This window comes from Oncorhynchus keta, chromosome 13 (assembly GCF_023373465.1).
Source record: "Oncorhynchus keta strain PuntledgeMale-10-30-2019 chromosome 13, Oket_V2, whole genome shotgun sequence".
In the NCBI taxonomy this organism is placed as follows: domain Eukaryota; kingdom Metazoa; phylum Chordata; class Actinopteri; order Salmoniformes; family Salmonidae; genus Oncorhynchus; species Oncorhynchus keta.
The window spans coordinates 28658653-28681759 of record NC_068433.1 but is presented as its reverse complement, the minus strand read 5'-3'; the positions used below and the strand labels follow the sequence as shown (position 1 = coordinate 28681759).

Genomic DNA, 23107 nt, shown 5'->3' with positions numbered 1-23107 from the left:
TATCTTGTAATGTAATTTGCACTGTGCTATGTATTAGACCTAAATATAATGTGTATGTACTGATATGTAGGCTATGTGTGACGTTGTAAATGTATGTAGTTCAGTCCTTGACTAATAATGTTCTGTACTATGTATTATGTAATGTTTCATGTGGACCTCAGGAAGAGTAGCTGCTGATTTTGCAGTGGCTAATGAGGATCCTATTAAATACCAAATATCAAATACCTCTGAGTGATGGCGTTAGGACGCACAGTTGCCAAGATCTCCTGCAAAATCTCTCTGTCTTTGCGCAGTTTTGTTGTCTGCTGTATGATGTTGTCAACCCCTGGCCCAAAGGTGGAACCTGGGGTGAGTTGGGAACCCCAAGAATGTTTTCTTAAATGGTGGTGGCAGTTTAGACTGCGCCCAAAACGGCCTAAGGGCTGCCAAGGAGGCCAACGAGTACATTTTTGGTCTCATTAGACCACATAATCTTTTGCGGTATGATCTAGGAGTCTTTCACATGTCTTTTGGCAAACTAAAGGCATGTGGTCATGTGCCTTTTTCTCAGGAGTGGCTTCTGTCTGGCCACTCTCCCATAAAGGCCAGATTGGTGCTGTAGAGAATGTCCGTTCTGGCAGGTTTTCCTATCTCAACCAAGGAACTATGTAGTTCTGTCAAAATGTGGAATAAGTCTAGGGGTATGAATACTTTTTGAAGGCACTGGAAAGCGCATACCAAGATACCCACTTCTTAAAATAGCCAACATTTTCAATTACATTTAGTTTTACAGATAACCAGAAACTGCATAGCCAATAAGTCTGCCCCCCCACCAGATGTTTTATTAGCTATTGATATATCATTTTGTCCAATGAGAAGGATTATTTTAAAATCTACGAGTCCATGTCATGATTTTGAGATCCTGATTTTCAAATAATCGCTACTCAAAGTTGCTTATAATTATTTCTGTTCTGAAACTGGAAATCTGTTCAGGGTCCCTGAAATGTGAAACATGTATGTTAGTTTGAACATCTGGACTTGGTAACTTATCATTTGTTCAACTATTGAAATGAATCCACAATGGTAAATTGTCGTAGAGATATCCCTGGTCCCCCACCATGGATTATTCAATTCTCTCTGTTGGAGATGCATTAGCCATCTGAATAATGTGTCGAAACAATAGTTTGGATGCAATAAATAACTTTTGACTAGTTAAAATGCATTCTTTACTCTTCACTTTACTGTTCATCTATAGTTTCAGTAAGTAGTGTTGAGGGTTCATTACATGGGCAGCAATTTAGTGGACAATGAAAAAAGTAATACATTTCAATGAGGAGCTGGGATGATAAACCTAAAATTATCTACCCCCCGACCAAACTGACACTTATCGTGGACATTTAGCTGACATTGTTCATTACGATAAATAATCTATAGGGCCCTACTAGAGAAATCTGAAGTTTAAAAAGAAATACTTTCAAAGTTGTAGTCGTTTTCAGGGTAATATAAAACAATGACTGTGGTGCACATTATGTTCTAAACTTATCGTTCAATTGACCATTATTGTGATAATTCAGTACATTTCTGCTGATAAGGATTGTTGTCCATATCGCCCAGCTCTAATTCAACGTGACTTCAGACCTGCCCAGAGTCTCCATATCCTTTTTGGGCTGTTCTTTGTCGTAAGGACAGATCAACTCTTACCTCAGAAACGTATTCGTTGATTCCGGAAAGAGGAAAATATGTCTCCATCTTATTTTCTAATGATTTGTGAGTATTCAATTGTCCCTTATTTCAATCCATGTATATTTAGAGTGTATAGTGTGTATTTTATGTTAACTGAAATGCCTTGTTTAAAATGTCTTCCTTTTATCCTTGTTGAAGTTGTGGCCGGTGTTGCAGTTAGAAAATGTTATGCACGTATGTATTACATCATGTCATTAGTTGTGGAATGATATTAGAGATATTGTCTTTCATATACGATTTGTCACGACAGCAGTTTGGTGATACCGTTTCTACAACTCGTTCTCTAAATGTACATTATTTAGCCACAACCGTTTCAGAAACATACATAGATTTCAGTCTACGATTGACAGCTTGAACAATTTGAATTCTCACTATTTATATATTTAAATCCAAACAGATTCTGTCCCCACTTCAAGCATTGTATTATCCCCTGAGTACATCAATGCAGCTAGATCTGTCAAAGTACGCTGTGAATCAACAGAAGGTACAGAGTATTATTTTTACAGAGACCAGGATCCAACCCCAATAAGAAAAGTGGACTACAACAGTGTTTGCCAATTCACATTGTTCTGGGATGAGTTCAAAACCTGGAACAAGAGTGAAGTAGATCTCAGCTGTGCTATTCTACAGAAGAGAGAAGGGAAAACGATATCTTCAGAACAAAGTGACACTCGAAGACTTCATGTGAGTGGTGAGTGACAATTTTAGGGAGCTACTGGCGCCGAGGAAGAAGAGCAGCCCTGGAGAGATTTTCATCACATGTGCTGTGGAGATGGTGATAAAGGGGAATTCTGTGACATCACAGCACAGTGAACCCCTCAGTATCACCGTAGATGGTGAGGACCCCATCCACTTCAGTGAAAATGTCTAATGAATAATTGTTCCTATTTGAATCATATTTTCAGCTGTAAATCCTACAGGAGCCACAGGTTCCATAGCAGACTTCAGTTCCATCCCACCTGGAGAGGAGAAGGCAGTCAGTCAAGTCATCAGCCTAACTACCCAAGAAGAAGGTATGTACATTTAGGTGGTTTAGACATAGATGCTCACAATTACAGGACATTATGAACATTGATGTGAAATGAATATGATACATGATGTCATTTTCCCTTCCAGACCCTTCCTCAATGATCCCCCTCTACATCGGTCTCCGTGACGGTATCTATGTTCTCATCCTTCTGGTGGAATCTCTCCTGTGTTTTCTCTGGTGTAGACACGGCAAGTGCATTTTGCTTCAAAAATACTCCAATTTGTATGTTGTTCCAAAGGCTGTTGTCAGCTATACAATCAGGGCCTGTTAGTTACGCTCTCATTATACCTTTGTTTCTGAAGGTGATGAACGAGGAAATAACAGTAGGAGGTGAGAGTGATCTGTTTATTTAACTGAACATTTTCATATCATCTGTTTGGATGTACTGGAAACTGCTCTTGACTGGCAAAACCCAAATGAGCTGCAAACAGTGTGTTAGAGTATAACTGTACTCTTTACTATCCACTATGGTTATAGTGTAACTGTTCACTGCTTATGGTGCATTGTGGTATGTTTTCGCTCTCTTACAGGAAGAGAACTCAAGTCTGCACTATGCTATAAGGATGTGACCTTGCTGGGGAGTTCAAGTTGGATATGGCTGGAGAGTATGATGTGTCAATGTTTTTATAAACCAGAAGTCAATAGGAGGAGAAGTTATTCAATTTGAACAAGTTGCAATTTCCATGCACCTTGTGAATGTATTTTTATACTATGCACAGTGTTTAATGTGTAATGCATTTTTATACTATGCACAGTGTTTAATGTGTTATGCATTTTTATACTATGCACAGTGTTTAATGTGTAATGTATTTTTATACTATGCACAGTGTTTAATGTGTAATGTATTTTTATACTATGCACAGTGTTTAATGTGTAATGTATTTTTATACTATGCACAGTGTTTAATGTGTAATGTATTTTTATACTATGCACAGTGTTTAATGTGTAATGTATTTTTATACTATGCACAGTGTTTAATGTGTAATGTATTTTTATACTATGCACAGTGTTTAATGTGTAATGTATTTTTATACTATGCACAGTGTTTAATGTGTAATTTTTTTCTGCTCTAGTATGTTGTGTTTTCCAGTGGAAATAAAGCTTGTACAGTATATTGTAAATAATTGTTGGAAATGTTGTTTCTTTTCTCTGGAAGAGAAATTGTGTTTAGATTACACAGCCGTTGTGTTTCAACGTCTCATGATGGTCATTGATCTACCTGAGCTTTAGCTGGGTGTTTTGTGTCATGTAGACATGGACACAGTGGGGGTACTGCTCATTGTAAGGTTCTGCTTTACTTTTTTTAGTCAACCTTGTGCTCTTTTTCTTTGTGTTCTTGAACATAGCCCTGACTTTAATTTTCTTAATTGATTTCACCTGTGTTTGTTTCTCACCTGGTCTCATCAGCTCCCTATTTAGTTCAGTTCTTTCTGTTTGTATGGTTGTGAGGTATTGTTTGTTTTTGACTGCCTACCTGTGTTTGACCATTGCCTGTGACCACGATTCCTGCCTTCTGCGAAGGCTTAATAAACATCTCCCGCGCTCGGTGCGTGAATCTACACCTTTTTCCTCCCTGAGTATTCATTACACTCATACAGATACAGCTCTATTTCTAGAGATGAGGAGATGGCAGAGTAGAAATGGGGGACCCACATCTACACTAACATCACCCCTGAAAAAACGAAGGGCTCTCAATACATCTATTCATATGAAGCTCATGTCTATATCTATCAATATACAATGACTTGTCAGAGAACATGCATAGGTGCAGAGGTGTGGAAAGACACAGTAGTGGAATCGTGGTCATGATCTAAGCTGAGATGTGCTACAATAAGCCATTGGGCTGTAACTGGTCCCCTAACACTCTGTCCCTAGCCCTCAAAACCATCATTTAACATAAATACCATAATGGTAAGTGCTGTATATATTGCAAAATTCAAACATTTACAAACACTAACATGAGGCTGGTGCAACCTGCAAGGAGTTGTTGTCATTGTTAACCAATACATAACTGTTATTTGGGGAACAGAAAACTTTAAAACTTTCCACCTGGGTTTTTTTATTTAACAATACATTGGTGGTCATGAAATGAAAAACAACTTTTTTGATTCCTGTTTTCCATTTGTCTACAAATCTGCAATACTTGGATTTGACTCCAAAAAAACAAAGTTTTCCAAAAATACACAACAGTAATGTGTTCAATGCATGCAATCCAAGCCATTACCGGACACAAACTGGTTACACTGACTAAAAATATATATTATATAAACTAAGCAGATAGGGATCAAGGTATCTGTCATTTCCTCATTTGGAGAAACTTTAGTCACCTGCGTAACATGACTGGAGAGAAGTCGGGTGCTGAAACAGAAAGTATCTAAAACGTCCGACTACAAATAAAACACAATTAATCAGTTACTGAACTCATTTTGATCATGTCTCTGTTATGTGGCCCAGTTGGTAAACTCAAATATATTTGGATTTCTGTTTTCCATTTCTTCAATGCTTGGATTTTCTTCCAAAAAACTAAGTTTGCCAAAACTCCACAAAAGTAATGTGATCTGTGGATGCAATCCAAGCCATAACTTAGTTGGTACAGACTGGTGTCTCTGACTGGAAATATGTATTATGTAAACTAAACAGACATGGATCAAGGTATCTGCCATTTCCTCATTTGGAGAAGCATTAGTCACCAAAGCTATAAAAGTCGTGGTGTGAAAAAGCTTGAGCAAGAAAATATCCATCAAATTGTCCAATTTCAAATAAAACCAATAGATCAGTAACTGAACTCAATTGATCATGTCAATGTGTGTTGTTAACAGATTACCAGGACGTGTACTCAGACCATGTGCGGAACAACTGGCAAGTGTCTTCACTGACATTTTCAACCTTTCCCTGACCGAGTCTGTAATACCTACATGTTTCAAGCAGCATAGTCCCTGTGTCCAAGGAAGCGAAGGTAGCCTGCTTAAATGATTACCGCCCTGTAGCACTCACGTCAGTAGCCATGAAGTGCTTTGAAAGGCTCACATGGCTCACATCAACAGCATCCTCCAGGATACGCTAGACCCACTCCAATTCGCATACCGTCCCAACAGATCCACAGATGACACAATCTCAATCGCACGCCACACTGCTCTTTCCCACCTGGACAAAAGGAACACCTATGTGAGAATGCTGTTTATTGATTACAGCTCAGCATTCAACACCATAGTGGCCACAAACCTCATCACTAAGCTAAGGACCCTGGGACTAAACAACTCCATCTGCAACTGGATCCTGGACTTCCTGACGGGCTACCCCAGGTGGTGAGGATAGACAATAACACATCCGCCACACTAACCCTCAACACAGGGACCCTCAGGGGTGCATGCTTAGTCCCCTCCTGTACTCCCTGTTCATCCATGACTGCGTGGCCAAGCACGACTCCATCATTAAGTTTTCTGATGACACAACGGTGGTAGGCCTGATCACCGACCACAATGAGACAGCCTATTGGGAGGAGGTCAGTGTGGTGCCAGGACAACAACCTCTCCCTCAATGTGAGCTAGACAAAAGAGCTGATCGTGGACTAAAGAAAAAGGATCGCTTAACAGGCCCTCATTAACATCAAAGGGGCTGGAGTGGAGCAGGTCAAGAGTTTCAAGTTCCTTGGTGTCCACATCACCAACAAACTTTCATGGTCCAAACACAACTAGACAGTCATGAAGAGGGCATGACATCGCCTTTTCCTCCTCAGGAGACTGAAAAGATTTGGCATGGGTCCCCAGATCTTAAAAATGTTCTACAGCTGTTTCTATATTATCTGTTTGAATGTACTGGTGAATTGTCATGTCTTGACCCAAACCCATCTAAGCTGCAATATGTGTGTGTAGAACAATGCTGTTTACTCCCCACTGCTTGTTAATGTATTTTATATTATGCAAAGTGTTTCATGTGTAATGAGTTTATTCTGTATGTCTAAAATACAGACATTTTATTAGCATTTCATTTTGTTCTGCTCATGGATGTTGTGTTTTCCAGTGGAAATAAAGCTTGTACAGTATATTGTAAATCTTGTTGGAAAAGTTTATTTTCGTTGGAAGTTGAGGAGCCACTCTGAGAGGAGACAGCATTGTGTTCAGATTACACAGCAGTTGAGTTTCAAAGGTCTTCAACGTTCTTCAACGGTCCGATGACTCATGATGTTCACTGTTGTACCTGAGATTTAGCAGAGTGTGTCGAGTCTGTTTGTCACGTAGATGTGACCACAGTGAGGGTACTGATCATACAGGTACACTTCTATTTCTAGAGATGAGGAGAAGCACCAACATCCCCCCTGCAAACAACCCAGCATACGGCTTGCTATTCACATCTTCATACTGTATGAAGCTCATGTCTATATCCATCAACAGAAATGACTTGTCAGAGAACATGAAGAGGTGTGGAAAGACACAGTAATGGATTTGTGGTCATGATCTAAGCTGAGATGTGCTACAATAAGCCATTGTGCTGCAACTGGTCCTCTAACACTCTGTCCCTAGCCCTCAAACCCAGATGGATGAGAACAAGATATATCATACTACAATTTAAATAAATAACATGTCAATTGTATAATTTCTGTATATATTGCCAGATTCACGTAAAATAAATTCCAACCTTTAAAAGAAACTGGTGCGTCCTACAAGGAGTTGATGTCAATGTTATCCAGTACTATCACAGAAATCTTAATTATTTGAGAAACAATCCGTTGCCTTTCCTCCTGTGATTTACCAAAAAACGTGAAACAATTTATTGGTGATGAAATAAAAAACAACTAAAATATATTTTGATTCCTGTTTTGCATTTCTTCAATGCTTAGATTTGCATCTAAAAAACAAAGTTTTCCAAAAATCCATAAAAGTAATGTAATGTATGGATGCAATCCAAGCCATGACTTAGTTGGCACAGACTGGTTACTCTGACTGGAAATATGTATTATGTTAACTAAACAGACATGGATCAAGGTATCTGCTATTTCCTCATTTGGAGAAGCATTAGTCACCTCCATTACAAAGCTATAAAAGTTGTGGGGTGAATTAATCTCAAACAATAAACTATCCATCAAATTATCCAAATTCAAATAAACACAATACATCAGTAACTGAACTCATTTGATCATGTCAACGAGTGTGTTGTGTTGGATTCGGAGAATATGAAAATATACTTATTCATGTCACTGATGGAGTGCTGAGGTTTAGAGTGTCTACACCAGAAGTTAATGGTTATAGGAGGAAGGTATATAGTGTGTGCAATTGAAAGGGATATCAAAGAGATTCCATTTTCTACGTATTCCCTAAGGTGTCTACAGCATTTTGACGTAGTTTCACGCCTTTATGTTGAAGAATGAGCATAAACGACTACATTGCGTAAGTGGCCAGCTGAGGGCTCTCAGAGTGATTCTTGTGTAAAAGTCAGAGGTAGTCATTTGTCCTCTCGCTCCTACTGAAATGCCAATTGTCCCGGTTGATATATTATCTAATAGATATTTGAAAAACACCTTGAGGATTGATTATAAAAACGTTTGCCATGTTTCTGTCGATATTATGGATATATATTTTTTTTTTTAAATTGGCGTTGTCGTGACCGCTATTTCCAGTGGATTTCTCAACATAACGTGACCAACAAACAAGTTTATTTGATCAATTAATCACAAGAGTTCTCATATTTGAAATAGCTGTGCTGTAGTTACCTATATTTTCAGTAAGTTTAATGTAGGGTGGACCACATGGACAGCCCCTTAGTGGTCAATGAAAATTAGATCATTTTCTTCAGCGTCACTAGTGATCTGTCACAACATCACTCCTGAGTCTCCATATCCTCCTCTGTAGGTTTTTGTGTCCTACCAAACACACATCAGTTTTCTCACATGACAATCTATGTGTGGAGTTCACTTCACTGACGGAAGAAAGTGGAAAATATGTATTTTTCTTTTATTCTTCTCATTTGTGAGTATTCGGTTATTTTGGTCTTTGGATCAATATCTCTGTACATGGATTTTAAGTTTTGGTAGTATGTTACTGAATGTATGCTTTATAACATGTTCTAAGTATGTATGAACCTTTATTATGCCTTTTAGTAAGGCTTGTAAAATGTCTCACTAAGTTGTTTTTATCTTGTTCGTAGATGCTGCCGGTGTTGCGGTTAAAGAAAGTTGTGCAGGTACATATTAACAAATGTCACTTCATTAATTGTCCAGCTCAACAGCTATTTATTTATTTTAGGCATAAAAGTATTTTTTTGATGATAGATTTGTACACTACTTTTCACAACTAATGTAGAGTAGCACAATGCTTAAAGTGCCATATCTTTATTAAGAAATATATTTAGTTGCCAATAAGAGAGACAAGGAAGTGATACTCCCCATACAAATACATTCTGAATCAAGATTCTTATTACTCATAATGTTATAGATTCTCTCTATTTCTCTGAACAGATTTGGTTCCCACTCCCACTATTTTATTGTCCCCTGGGTACATCAATGTAGCTACACCTGTTACAGTACGCTGTGAGTCACCAAAAGGCACAGAGTGCAAATTCTACAAAGATCACGACCCCAACCCTATAAGGAAACTGGAATACAAGCAGGGTGCTTGCCAGTTCAAGTTGTTCTGGAATGAGTTCAAAAGGTGGAAGAAGACTGAAGTAGATCTCAGCTGTGTAATTCTACAGAACAGAGAAGATGAAACGATCAAAACCTCAAAACGTAGTGATGCTCGAAGACTTAATGTGGGTGGTGAGTGGCAGTTTTACAGTACTCCAAAGCACATGTTTACCATAGTACACATCCCACTTGTTAATTGACTTCATAAATTACTTTCACAATTTACAAACAGATCCAATTGGAAAGCCCAGTGTTCATGTGTTGAAGATTGGGAAATACCTCAATCTTCGATGTGAGGCCAAGGCTGGCACCTCTTGCTACTTTTATCTGAACAATGGTGACTCACACTTTAAAAAACTACCCTACAAAGACAATGTCTGTGTGGGGAGAGTGGCAGAAGAGGAACTGCAGAGGAAGAGGAGCAGTGCTGGAGAGATCTTCATCACCTGTGCTGTGGAGCTGGTGGTAGAGGGTGAAGATACTGTGACATCACAGCATAGTGAACCCCTCGGTATCACCATAGATGGTGAGGAAGACTAGAGCCCATCAATTTCTGTGATTTTAAATGTGTCAATCTTCTGTCGGTCTATTGTTTTATTGCAAGACTGATATATTATTATTGTACACATATCAATGTTTTATTTATTTCAGTTATAAATCCTCCAGGAGCTACTAGTTCCCCATCAACGTTCAGTTTAATCATAACTGGTCAGGAGAAGACAAGCAGCAATGTCACACCCCAAGGAAAAGGTGAGTAACATTGGTTTGGTTTTAGATGAACTGTGAAAATATTATCATGACAATCCTCTGTCGGTCTATTACTGTATTGTAAGACTAATACTGTATATAATTACTGTACATACTGTGTATATCATTGTTTTGTTGTAAATCCTCCTGGAGCAACCAGGTCCAGTCAGTAGAGGATAGGTCAGTCAGTAGTATAACTGCCCAAGGAGAAAGTGTATTAAATAAACATGATTATTGTGAACTCAGTTTGTTGAAATACATCAGCAAGTGCCTATTCAGATACTGGTTTTGGTAGTGATGTCCCTTTCCATTCCAGAATCCATCTCAGAGATCTCCTTCTACCAGTATACCAGTCTTCGTGCTGTTGTCTATGCTATCATTCTGTCGATGGAATTTGTTCTGTGTCTTCTCTGGTATAGACGTGGTGCATGCCTTCTCATACTCATACACAAATTGTAACGGATCTAGGAACTTCATTTGATTACTCTTTTGTTTCTGAGATTTTTCCTGCACGAAATTAGAATTTTCACAGCAGGAAACTCAAACTTGCAGTGCATTTGAGCTTTAAAAATACTTCTAAAGTTTGTAATTTCTACTTTGAAATGTCAGACTTGACTTGCCCTAAAAGAAATGTAACAACCCCAACAAAAATATCCATTAATTATCATCCACATAATAATTCACATTTCCTGTTCCTGCAGGATTATTTTCCTGCTGTAGCAAACTGGCTCAAATTAAGATCCTACATCTGTTTGTTGTTCGAAGGCTTTTGTCATGTCTTTTATGAGCTATACAACTTGCCCATGTGATTTGTTTTCATCATACTTTTATCTCTGAAGTTGATCCGCAAGGCAATGTCAAACGGAGTTAAGAGTGGTCTATTTATTCATAAATATTTACTCATGCATGTTTCTATATTATCTGTTTGAATGTACTGGTGAATTGTCGTGTCTTGACCAAAACCCATCTAAGCTGCAATATGTGTGTGTAGAACAATGCTCTTTACTCCCCAATGCTTGTTAATGTATTTTATATTATGCAAAGTGTTTCATGTGTAATGAGTTCATATGTCTAAAATACAGCAATTTTATTAGCATTTCATTTGTCTCTGCTCATGGATGTTGTGTTATCCAGTGGAAATAAAGCTTATACGGTATATTGTAAATCTTGTTGGAAAAGTTTATTTTCGTTGGAAGTTGAGGAGCCACTCTGAGAGGAGACAGCATTGTGTTCAGATTACACAGCAGTTGAGTTTCAAAGGTCTTCAACGATCTTCAATGGTCCGATGACTCATGATGTTCACTGTTGTACCTGAGATTTAGCAGAGTGTGTCGAGTCTGTTTGTCACGTAGATGTGACCACAGTGAGGGTACTGATCATACAGGTACACTTCTATTTCTAGAGATGAGGAGAAGCACCAACATCCCCCCTGCAAACAACCCAGCATACGGCTTGCTATTCACATCTTCATACTGTATGAAGCTCATGTCTATATCCATCAACAGAAATGACTTGTCAGAGAACATGAAGAGGTGTGGAAAGACACAGTAATGGATTTGTGGTCATGATCTAAGCTGAGATGTGCTACAATAAGCCATTGTGCTGCAACTGGTCCTCTAACACTCTGTCCCTAGCCCTCAAACCCAGATGGATGAGAACAAGATATATCATACTACAATTTAAATAAATAACATGTCAATTGTATAATTTCTGTATATATTGCCAGATTCACGTAAAATAAATTCCAACCTTTAAAAGAAACTGGTGCGTCCTACAAGGAGTTGATGTCAATGTTATCCAGTACTATCACAGAAATCTTAATTATTTGAGAAACAATCCATTGCCTTTCCTCCTGTGATTTACCAAAAAACGTGAAACAATTTATTGGTGATCAAATAAAAAACAACTAAAATATATTTTGATTCCTGTTTTGCATTTCTTCAATGCTTAGATTTGCATCTAAAAAACAAAGTTTTCCAAAAATCCATAAAAGTAATGTAATGTATGGATGCAATCCAAGCCATGACTTAGTTGGCACAGACTGCTTACTCTGACTGGAAATATGTATTATGTTAACTAAACAGACATGGATCAAGGTATCTGCTATTTCCTCATTTGGAGAAGCATTAGTCACCTCCATTACAAAGCTATAAAAGTTGTGGGGTGAATTAATCTCAAACAAGAAACTATCCATCAAATTATCCAAATTCAAATAAACACAATACATCAGTAACTGAACTCATTTGATCATGTCAACGAGTGTGTTGTGTTGGATTCGGAGAATATGAAAATATACTTATTCATGTCACTGATGGAGTGCTGAGGTTTAGAGGGTCTACACCAGAAGTTAATGGTTATAGGAGGAAGGTATATAGTGTGTGCAATTGAAAGGGATATCAAAGAGATTCCATTTCTACGTATTCCCTAAGGTGTCTACAGCATTTTGACGTAGTTTCACGCCTTTATGTTGAAGAATGAGCATAAACGACTACATTGCGTAAGTGGCCAGCTGAGGGCTCTCAGAGTGATTCTTGTGTAAAAGTCAGAGGTAGTCATTTGTCCTCTCGCTCCTACTGAAATGCCAATTGTCCCGGTTGATATATTATCTAATAGATATTTGAAAAACACCTTGAGGATTGATTATAAAAAACGTTTGCCATGTTTCTGTCGATATTATGGATATAATTTTTTTTTAAATTTGGCGTTGTCGTGACCACTATTTCCAGTAGATTTCTCAACATAACGTGACCAACAAACAAGTTTATTTGATCAATTAATCACAAGAGTTCTCATATTTGAAATAGCTGTGCTGTAGTTACCTATATTTTCAGTAAGTTTAATGTAGGGTGGACCACATGGACAGCCCCTTAGTGGTCAATGAAAATTAGATCATTTTCTTCAGCGTCACTAGTGATCTGTCACAACATCACTCCTGAGTCTCCATATCCTCCTCTGTAGGTTTTTGTGTCCTACCAAACACACATCAGTTTTCTCACATGACAATCTATGTGTGGAGTTCACTTCACTGACGGAAGAAAGTGGAAAATATGTATTTTTCTTTTATTCTTCTCATTTGTGAGTATTCGGTTATTTTGGTCTTTGGATCAATATCTCTGTACATGGATTTTAAGTTTTGGTAGTATGTTACTGAATGTATGCTTTATAACATGTTCTAAGTATGTATGAACCTTTATTATGCCTTTTAGTAAGGCTTGTAAAATGTCTCACTAAGTTGTTTTTATCTTGTTCGTAGATGCTGCCGGTGTTGCGGTTAAAGAAAGTTGTGCAGGTACATATTAACAAATGTCACTTCATTAATTGTCCAGCTCAACAGCTATTTATTTATTTTAGGCATAAAAGTATTTTTATGATAGATTTGTACACTACTTTTCACAACTAATGTAGAGTAGCACAATGCTTAAAGTGCCATATCTTTATTAAGAAATATATTTAGTTGCCAATAAGAGAGACAAGGAAGTGATACTCCCCATACAAATACATTCTGAATCAAGATTCTTATTACTCATAATGTTATAGATTCTCTCTATTTCTCTGAACAGATTTGGTTCCCACTCCCACTATTTTATTGTCCCCTGGGTACATCAATGTAGCTACACCTGTTACAGTACGCTGTGAGTCACCAAAAGGCACAGAGTGCAAATTCTACAAAGATCACGACCCCAACCCTATAAGGAAACTGGAATACAAGCAGGGTGCTTGCCAGTTCAAGTTGTTCTGGAATGAGTTCAAAAGGTGGAAGAAGACTGAAGTAGATCTCAGCTGTGTAATTCTACAGAACAGAGAAGATGAAACGATCAAAACCTCAAAACGTAGTGATGCTCGAAGACTTAATGTGGGTGGTAAGTGGCAGTTTTACAGTACTCCAAAGCACATGTTTACCATAGTACACATCCCACTTGTTAATTGACTTCATAAATTACTTTCACAATTTACAAACAGATCCAATTGGAAAGCCCAGTGTTCATGTGTTGAAGATTGGGAAATACCTCAATCTTCGATGTGAGGCCAAGGCTGGCACCTCTTGCTACTTTTATCTGAACAATGGTGACTCACACTTTAAAAAACTACCCTACAAAGACAATGTCTGTTTGGGGAGAGTGACAGAAGAGGAACTGCAGAGGAAGAGGAGCAGTGCTGGAGAGATCTTCATCACCTGTGCTGTGGAGCTGGTGGTAGAGGGTGAAGATACTGTGACATCACAGCATAGTGAACCCCTCGGTATCACCATAGATGGTGAGGAAGACTAGAGCCCATCAATTTCTGTGATTTTAAATGTGTCAATCTTCTGTCGGTCTATTGTTTTATTGCAAGACTGATATATTATTATTGTACACGTATCAATGTTGTATTTATTTCAGTTATAAATCCCCAGGAGCTACTAGTTCCCCATCAACGTTCAGTTTAATCATAACTGGTCAGGAGAAGACAAGCAGCAATGTCACACCCCAAGGAAAAGGTGAGTATCATTGGTTTGGTTTTAGATGAACTGTGAAAATATTATCATGACAATCCTCTGTCGGTCTATTACTGTATTGTAAGACTAATACTGTATATAATTACTGTACATACTGTGTATATCATTGTTTTGTTGTAAATCCTCCTGGAACAACCAGGTCCAGTCAGTAGAGGATAGGTCAGTCAGTAGTATAACTGCCCAAGGAGAAGGTGTATTAAATAAACATGATTATTGTGAACTCAGTTTGTTGAAATACATCAGCAAGTGCCTATTCAGATACTGGTTTTGGTAGTGATGTCCCTTTCCCTTCCAGAATCCATCTCAGAGATCTCCTTCTACCAGTATACCAGTCTTCGTGCTGTTGTCTATGCTATCATTCTGTCGATGGAATTTGTTCTGTGTCTTCTCTGGTATAGACGTGGTGCATGCCTTCTCATACTCATACACAAATTGTAACGGATCTAGGAACTTCATTTGATTACTCTTTTGTTTCTGAGATTTTTCCTGCACGAAATTAGAATTTTCACAGCAGGAAACTCAAACTTGCAGTGCATTTGAGCTTTAAAAATACTTCTAAAGTTTGTAATTTCTACTTTGAAATGTCAGACTTGACTTGCCCTAAAAGAAATGTAACAACCCCAACAAAAATATCCATTAATTATCATCCACATAATAATTCACATTTCCTGTTCCTGCAGGATTATTTTCCTGCTGTAGCAAACTGGCTCAAATTAAGATCCTACATCTGTTTGTTGTTCCGAAGGCTTTTGTCATGTCTTTTATGAGCTATACAACTTGCCCATGTGATTTGTTTTCATCATACTTTTATCTCTGAAGTTGATCCGCAAGGCAATGTCAAACGGAGTTAAGAGTGGTCTATTTATTCATAAATATTTACTCATGCATGTTTCTATATTATCTGTTTGAATGTACTGGTGAATTGTCGTGTCTTGACCAAAACCCATCTAAGCTGCAATATGTGTGTGTAGAACAATGCTCTTTATTCCCCAATGCTTGTTAATGTATTTTATATTATGCAAAGTGTTTCATGTGTAATGAGTTCATATGTCTAAAATACAGCAATTTTATTAGCATTTCATTTGTCTCTGCTCATGGATGTTGTGTTTTCCAGTGGAAATAAAGCTTATACGGTATATTGTAAATCTTGTTGGAAAAGTTTATTTTCGTTGGAAGTTGAGGAGCCACTCTGAGAGGAGACAGCATTGTGTTCAGATTACACAGCAGTTGAGTTTCAAAGGTCTTCAACGATCTTCAATGGTCCGATGACTCATGATGTTCACTGTTGTACCTGAGATTTAGCAGAGTGTGTCGAGTCTGTTTGTCACGTAGATGTGACCACAGTGAGGGTACTGATCATACAGGTACACTTCTATTTCTAGAGATGAGGAGAAGCACCAACATCCCCCCTGCAAACAACCCAGCATACGGCTTGCTATTCACATCTTCATACTGTATGAAGCTCATGTCTATATCCATCAACAGAAATGACTTGTCAGAGAACATAAAGAGGTGTGGAAAGACACAGTAATGGATTTGTGGTCATGATCTAAGCTGAGATGTGCTACAATAAGCCATTGTGCTGCAACTGGTCCTCTAACACTCTGTCCCTAGCCCTCAAACCCAGATGGATGAGAACAAGATATATCATACTACAATTTAAATAAATAACATGTCAATTGTATAATTTCTGTATATATTGCCAGATTCACGTAAAAAAAATTCCAACCTTTAAAAGAAACTGGTGCGTCCTACAAGGAGTTGATGTCAATGTTATCCAGTACTATCACAGAAATCTTAATTATTTGAGAAACAATCCATTGCCTTTCCTCCTGTGATTTACCAAAAACGTTAAACAATTTATTGGTGATGAAATAAAAAACAACTAAAATATATTTTGATTCCTGTTTTGCATTTCTTCAATGCTTAGATTTGCATCTAAAAAACAAAGTTTTCCAAAAATCCATAAAAGTAATGTAATGTATGGATGCAATCCAAGCCATGACTTAGTTGGCACAGACTGGTTACTCTGACTGGAAATATGTATTATGTTAACTAAACAGACATGGATCAAGGTATCTGCTATTTCCTCATTTGGAGAAGCATTAGTCACCTCCATTACAAAGCTATAAAAGTTGTGGGGTGAATTAATCTCAAACAAGAAACTATCCATCAAATTATCCAAATTCAAATAAACACAATACATCAGTAACTGAACTCATTTGATCATGTCAACGAGTGTGTTGTGTTGGATTCGGAGAATATGAAAATATACTTATTCATGTCACTGATGGAGTGCTGAGGTTTAGAGGGTCTACACCAGAAGTTAATGTTTATAGGAGGAAGGTATATAGTGGGTGCAATTAAGCTTGGAATGTGTTGAGTGCAGGGAAGCGAAATACATGTGGCAGGTATTGATGAAGGGAGAGAGCCGTGGATAACTGATGGAGGGGGGTTGAGGTCAAGTCAGGTCACCTAACCTCTTGAAGCTAAGGGGCACTATTTCTCAGGGCCAGATGCTGGTATCTGCATATAATTGACAGCTTAGGATAGAAAACACTCTAACGTTTCCAAAACTGTCAAAAGTGTTGTCTGTGAGTATAACAGAACTGATATTGCAGGTGAAATCCTGAGGAAAATCCAATCAGGAAGTGCCTCTTATTTTGAAACCGTTGTGTTCCTATGCACCCCTATTGGCCATTGAAAGGGATATCAACGAGATTCCTTTTTTTCTACGTATTCCCTAAGGTGTCTACAGCATTTTGACGTAGTTTCACGCCTTTATGTTGAAGAATGAGCATAAATGACTACATTGCGTAAGTGGCCAGCTGAGGGCTCTCAGAGTGATTCTTGCGTACAAGTCAGAGGTAGTGTGACGGCCCTGAATTTTTCTGAACCGTCTCAGTGCAGCTCCTTCCAATAGGGCGCTTTCCCTTTAATTCCCAATAAAATAGCCAGCATCAGCTGCGCAAAAGTGGGGTTGTGATGGAGACGTGACTGAGGATGTGTTCAACCCTCAGTTCCCGAAGCGTCTCTATTCCGTTGTTTTGTTGCCGTAAAACGTGTGTTTTGTAGCCTAATAGAGTTTACCCAGGATCGGATCCACTCTTTGCGTCTGTGGACTACACCTCTCCGTTCTTCGTGGCCTTTCTCCGCTGGAGATCTATTGGCGGATTGGATTGTCTGACTGACTACAACCTTTTTGTATACGGTATTTAATTTGTTTTGATGTGAGGTATACTGTGATGATTTATGTAGTTTGTTGTAGTTGAGGACTTAGTAAGAGTTGATACGCTTTAAGTTCTGTGGTAAAATAATTGTTATATTGATGGTATGATTAATACTGGGTTTACACTACACTGAATGAACGGACAAACATTGCGTGACAGAAGTCACTTGAGTTCCCTGAACTCTACCGGGCAGGACTCTTTTTAGGCCCGAGGTACAGGACATTTCTGGAGGAACCAGAACTCATTGTGTTATATTATTATATGTGTGTGTAATCATTGATGTTGTTAATACAACCCACGCAAAAGAATATAGTTGTTTTGGAAGTTCTTTCCAATGTTTTAAGGGTTTATGAAAAGTTTATTTCCATCCTGACTTTTACATAAGTCATTTGTATTGGTGTAGACTTGACGGACCAGATGGGACTCGTTCCCACCCAAACTAAAAGGAGAAACCAATGTTTTCTCTGGTAGGCACAACCTACCTGGCACCCCTATAAATAATAACCTCAAGTCAAAATCGTTACAGTAGTCATTTGTCCTCTCGATCCTACTGAAAAGCCAATTGTCCCGGTTGATATTATCTAATAGATATTTGAAAAACACCTTGAGGATTGATTATAAAAAACGTTTGCCATGTTTATGTCAATATTATGGATATAATTTTGATTTTTTTTCGGAGTTGTCATGACCGCTATTTCCGGTGGATTTGTCAACATAACGTGACCAACAAACAAGTTTATTTGATCAATTAATCACAAGAGTTCTCATATTTGAAATAGCTGTGCTGTAGTTACCTATATTTTCAGTAAGTTTAATGTAGGGTGGACCACATGGACAGCCCCTTAGTGGTCAATGAAAATTAGATCATTTTCTTCAGCGTCACTAGTGATCTGTCACAACATCACTCCTGAGTCTCCATATCCTCCTCTGTAGGTTTTTGTGTCCTACCAAACACACATCAGTTTTCTCACATGACAATCTATGTGTGGAGTTCACTTCACTGACGGAAGAAAGTGGAAAATATGTATTTTTCTTTTATTCTTCTCATTTGTGAGTATTCGGTTATTTTGGTCTTTGGATCAATATCTCTGTACATGGATTTTAAGTTTTGGTAGTATGTTACTGAATGTATGCTTTATAACATGTTCTAAGTATGTATGAACCTTTATTATGCCTTTTAGTAAGGCTTGTAAAATGTCTCACTAAGTTGTTTTTATCTTGTTCGTAGATGCTGCCGGTGTTGCGGTTAAAGAAAGTTGTGCAGGTACATATTAACAAATGTCACTTCATTAATTGTCCAGCTCAACAGCTATTTATTTATTTTAGGCATAAAAGTATTTTTTTATGATAGATTTGTACACTACTTTTCACAACTAATGTAGAGTAGCACAATGCTTAAAGTGCCATATCTTTATTAAGAAATATATTTAGTTGCCAATAAGAGAGACAAGGAAGTGATACTCCCCATACAAATACATTCTGAATCAAGATTCTTATTACTCATAATGTTATAGATTCTCTCTATTTCTCTGAACAGATTTGGTTCCCACTCCCACTATTTTATTGTCCCCTGGGTACATCAATGTAGCTACACCTGTTACAGTACGCTGTGAGTCACCAAAAGGCACAGAGTGCAAATTCTACAAAGATCACGACCCCAACCCTATAAGGAAACTGGAATACAAGCAGGGTGCTTGCCAGTTCAAGTTGTTCTGGAATGAGTTCAAAAGGTGGAAGAAGACTGAAGTAGATCTCAGCTGTGTAATTCTACAGAACAGAGAAGATGAAACGATCAAAACCTCAAAACGTAGTGATGCTCGAAGACTTAATGTGGGTGGTAAGTGGCAGTTTTACAGTACTCCAAAGCACATGTTTACCATAGTACACATCCCACTTGTTAATTGACTTCATAAATTACTTTCACAATTTACAAACAGATCCAATTGGAAAGCCCAGTGTTCATGTGTTGAAGATTGGGAAATACCTCAATCTTCGATGTGAGGCCAAGGCTGGCACCTCTTGCTACTTTTATCTGAACAATGGTGACTCACACTTTAAAAAACTACCCTACAAAGACAATGTCTGTTTGGGGAGAGTGACAGAAGAGGAACTGCAGAGGAAGAGGAGCAGTGCTGGAGAGATCTTCATCACCTGTGCTGTGGAGCTGGTGGTAGAGGGTGAAGATACTGTGACATCACAGCATAGTGAACCCCTCGGTATCACCATAGATGGTGAGGAAGACTAGAGCCCATCAATTTCTGTGATTTTAAATGTGTCAATCTTCTGTCGGTCTATTATTTTATTGCAAGACTGATATATTATTATTGTACACGTATCAATGTTGTATTTATTTCAGTTATAAATCCTCCAGGAGCTACTAGTTCCCCATCAACGTTCAGTTTAATCATAACTGGTCAGGAGAAGACAAGCAGCAATGTCACACCCCAAGGAAAAGGTGAGTATCATTGGTTTGGTTTTAAATTAGCTGTTAGTGGTCCAAAGAACTTCAAAATACAAGTTTAGTGAATGACTCTGCTTCTAAATGTACAGCTATTGATACGTTTCTAACATCTCTAAACTGTTAAGTATCTCAATAGTCACTATTAGTAAGGCTTATTTGCACTAACATACTAGTCATTGTAAGGTTAGGTTATACTGTACAGATGATTCACTGTCAGTTTCATTAGGAGCCTCATTCACTAACCGTTTCTTCAGGTACAAGGTTCCACGTCGTCATCAGTCTGGGTACTTGTTCCCTTTTCCTGGTTCTTCTAGCTGGGTGTGTGCTGTGTGTTCTCCAACGCAAGTGTGGTGCGTGCTTTCAGATAGGTCTACTCATAACACATTCTTATTTTGCTCCAAATGCTACTTTTGAGTTTATGTTCAAAATTGCTAAATTATCTCTATGTATCTTTTGAAGGGGTTCAAGGCAGGCCTGTAAATACTGGGTAAGACTGGTGTATTCATTTTAGATTTACATTATTTTTCTTTATTCATGCACGGCTATATCTTTCTGACTGTACTGCATTGTCTCAACAGAAGCCCACCTGAACAGCAAGACCAAACCCCACCATGTGTCTGTGAGTAATGAGAGTTAACTAAACCACCACTGCCTTTATCTCCTTTTGTTCAGTGTTTTATTTTCCCTCATTCTCTCATATTAAACAGATTCTGTAATCACAAAGCCTTCTAAGGATGAGGTGAGTTGGTTTGAACCAGTGCAGTGTGAAGTAGCCTAATATGCACTTTACTACCAAAATATCAAGCAATATTGCAAATAGCACCAAAGACAACCCTGCTGTGCACACAGCTCAAAGTGACTTGAGCTCTCTCTTACAGGAAGAGGACACTAGTCTGCAATACGCTACAGTGACATATACCGGTGACCGAGCTAGTCATCAATATGCAACAGTGACATCTACCGGTAACCAAGTTGAACCTGGGCGCACCAAGATCAAGTTTGAAATAGCTGGAGAGTACGCCCTCTTAGCAGAATCATAGAAGAAGAAACATTTACTGGATAACATGTTTGCCATAGTTTACAGTTACAATCCTATATTTTGTTTTCATATTGGACCATAATTTACTCATAGTACAAAAACAAATCCTGCCACAACATCAAATACTAAAGATATCTACTCCTTTCTGAAAACAAGCATCTTCAACTATTTGCATTTTAGGTTCAATGAAATAAATGAAAAGTACACTGTCTGAAACATAAAATAAATATTTTCCTTAATTGAGTTACCCAATCTAGTCAGCAGTCACCAATCTATTTCACTCCTTGACAAGAGTCAATATAGACTAAAAGCCACAAGAGGGTAGAATACATGTCAAACTTTGCTTGTTACATCTCTACATCTCTCTCTACATCTCTCTCTTTAACCATGTCTGGTGTATATTAGTTTTCAGTGGTGGAAAAAGTACTCAACAAACATACTTAAGTAAAAGTAAAGATACCTTCATAGAAAATGACTCAAGTAATAGTAAAAATCACCCAGTAAAATTCTACTTGTGTAAAAGTCTATAAGTATTTGATTTAAAATATACTTCAGCATCAAAAGTGAATGTATAACTCCTTTCAAATTCCTTATATTAAGCAAACCAGAATGCACAATTTTCTTTTTTTACAGAAGGCCAGGGGCACACTCCACCACTCAGCCATCAGTTACAAACAAATCATGTCAGTTCAGTGAGTCCGCCAGATCAGAGGCAGTAGGGATGACAAGGGATGTTTGGTTGATAAGTGTGTGAATTTTACCAACAGGTCCTGTGTATATTTCTAAAAACATTTTCGAGAGCATGTGAAGATAGTCGTCCCCGAAAGCATTTCTCATTTCCATATATCCTGTTTCACTCCTCTCTCTGCATTATACATAATAACAGGTGGCAGGTTTAAGGAACTCTTAACCGTGATCCAATGAATGTGCTGCTGGTGCCTTGTGTGAGTTATGTATTATTCATAATATCATTATTGTACTGTATAATAAAATGTTAAATAATTGACTTCCATAACAATATCCCTAGTTGTACTTTTGGTCGGAATGACAATGAACGACATTTCTTGTCGTCTCTCTTGACCTACAGTTAACAGATGCAGGTGAGTTTCTCCCCTTCTCTTGCTTGTTTTGTCATTCAACATTAGGGATGTACTTGTGTGATTTGCATGGTAATCAAAGGCTGGGAAATAAATGTTGCGCTCTAAAGAAGGGACTAATCTTGCATGTTGAATTTGTTTTAGAACGGACACAAATCGTTGTTTTTTTCACTACGATGGTATCAAACCTATCTTTCCTCAACTACCTCTCTCTTTCCTCAACTACCTCTCTCTTTCCTCAACTACCTCTCTCTTTCCTCAACTACCTCTCTCTTTCCTCAACTACCTCTCTCTTTCCTCAACTACCTCTCTCTTTCCTCAACTACCTCTCTCTTTCCTCAACTACCTCTCTCTTTCCTCAACTACCTCTCTCTTTCCTCAACTACCTCTCTCTTTCCTCAACTACCTCTCTCTTTCCTCAACTACCTCTCTCTTTCCTCAACTACCTCTCTCTTTCCTCAACTACCTCTCTCTTTCCTCAACTACCTCTCTCTTTCCTCAACTACCTCTCTCTCTTTCCTCAACTACCTCTCTCTCTTTCCTCAACTACCTCTCTCTCTTTCCTCAACTACCTCTCTCTCTTTCCTCAACTACCTCTCTCTCTTTCCTCAACTACCTCTCTCTTTCCTCAACCACCTCTCTCTTTCCTCAACCACCTCTCTCTTTC

General features: G+C 38.1%; 2 protein-coding genes across 3 annotated transcripts; both read left to right on the top strand.

Moving 5' to 3' along the window:
• The first annotated feature begins 8598 nt into the window (after positions 1 to 8598).
• LOC118387994 (uncharacterized) lies at positions 8599 to 15689 on the top strand. Of its 2 annotated transcripts, none has more exons than XM_035776853.2 (6): positions 8599 to 8715; positions 8894 to 8929; positions 9204 to 9503; positions 9604 to 9897; positions 10023 to 10121; positions 14909 to 15689. In XM_035776853.2, the coding sequence occupies exons 1-6, from the start codon at positions 8688 to 8690 to the stop codon at positions 15049 to 15051; spliced, it is 900 nt and encodes a 299-aa protein (XP_035632746.2). In that variant the 5' UTR covers positions 8599 to 8687; the 3' UTR covers positions 15052 to 15689. The 2 variants fall into 2 exon arrangements, with proteins under 2 accessions (XP_035632746.2, XP_052315897.1); XM_052459937.1 differs by lacking the exon at positions 14909 to 15689 and adding an exon at positions 10435 to 10841.
• Positions 15690 to 17015: 1326 nt separating this feature from the next.
• LOC118387995 (uncharacterized) lies at positions 17016 to 22941 on the top strand. Its single transcript, XM_052460676.1, has 11 exons — positions 17016 to 17024; positions 17689 to 17824; positions 19072 to 19107; positions 19381 to 19680; positions 19781 to 20074; positions 20200 to 20298; positions 20559 to 20654; positions 20764 to 20791; positions 20883 to 20923; positions 21012 to 21043; positions 21183 to 22941. Exons 1-11 carry the CDS (start codon positions 17016 to 17018, stop codon positions 21342 to 21344), a joined length of 1233 nt encoding a protein of 410 aa, XP_052316636.1. The 3' UTR covers positions 21345 to 22941.
• The last annotated feature ends 166 nt before the right edge of the window (positions 22942 to 23107 follow it).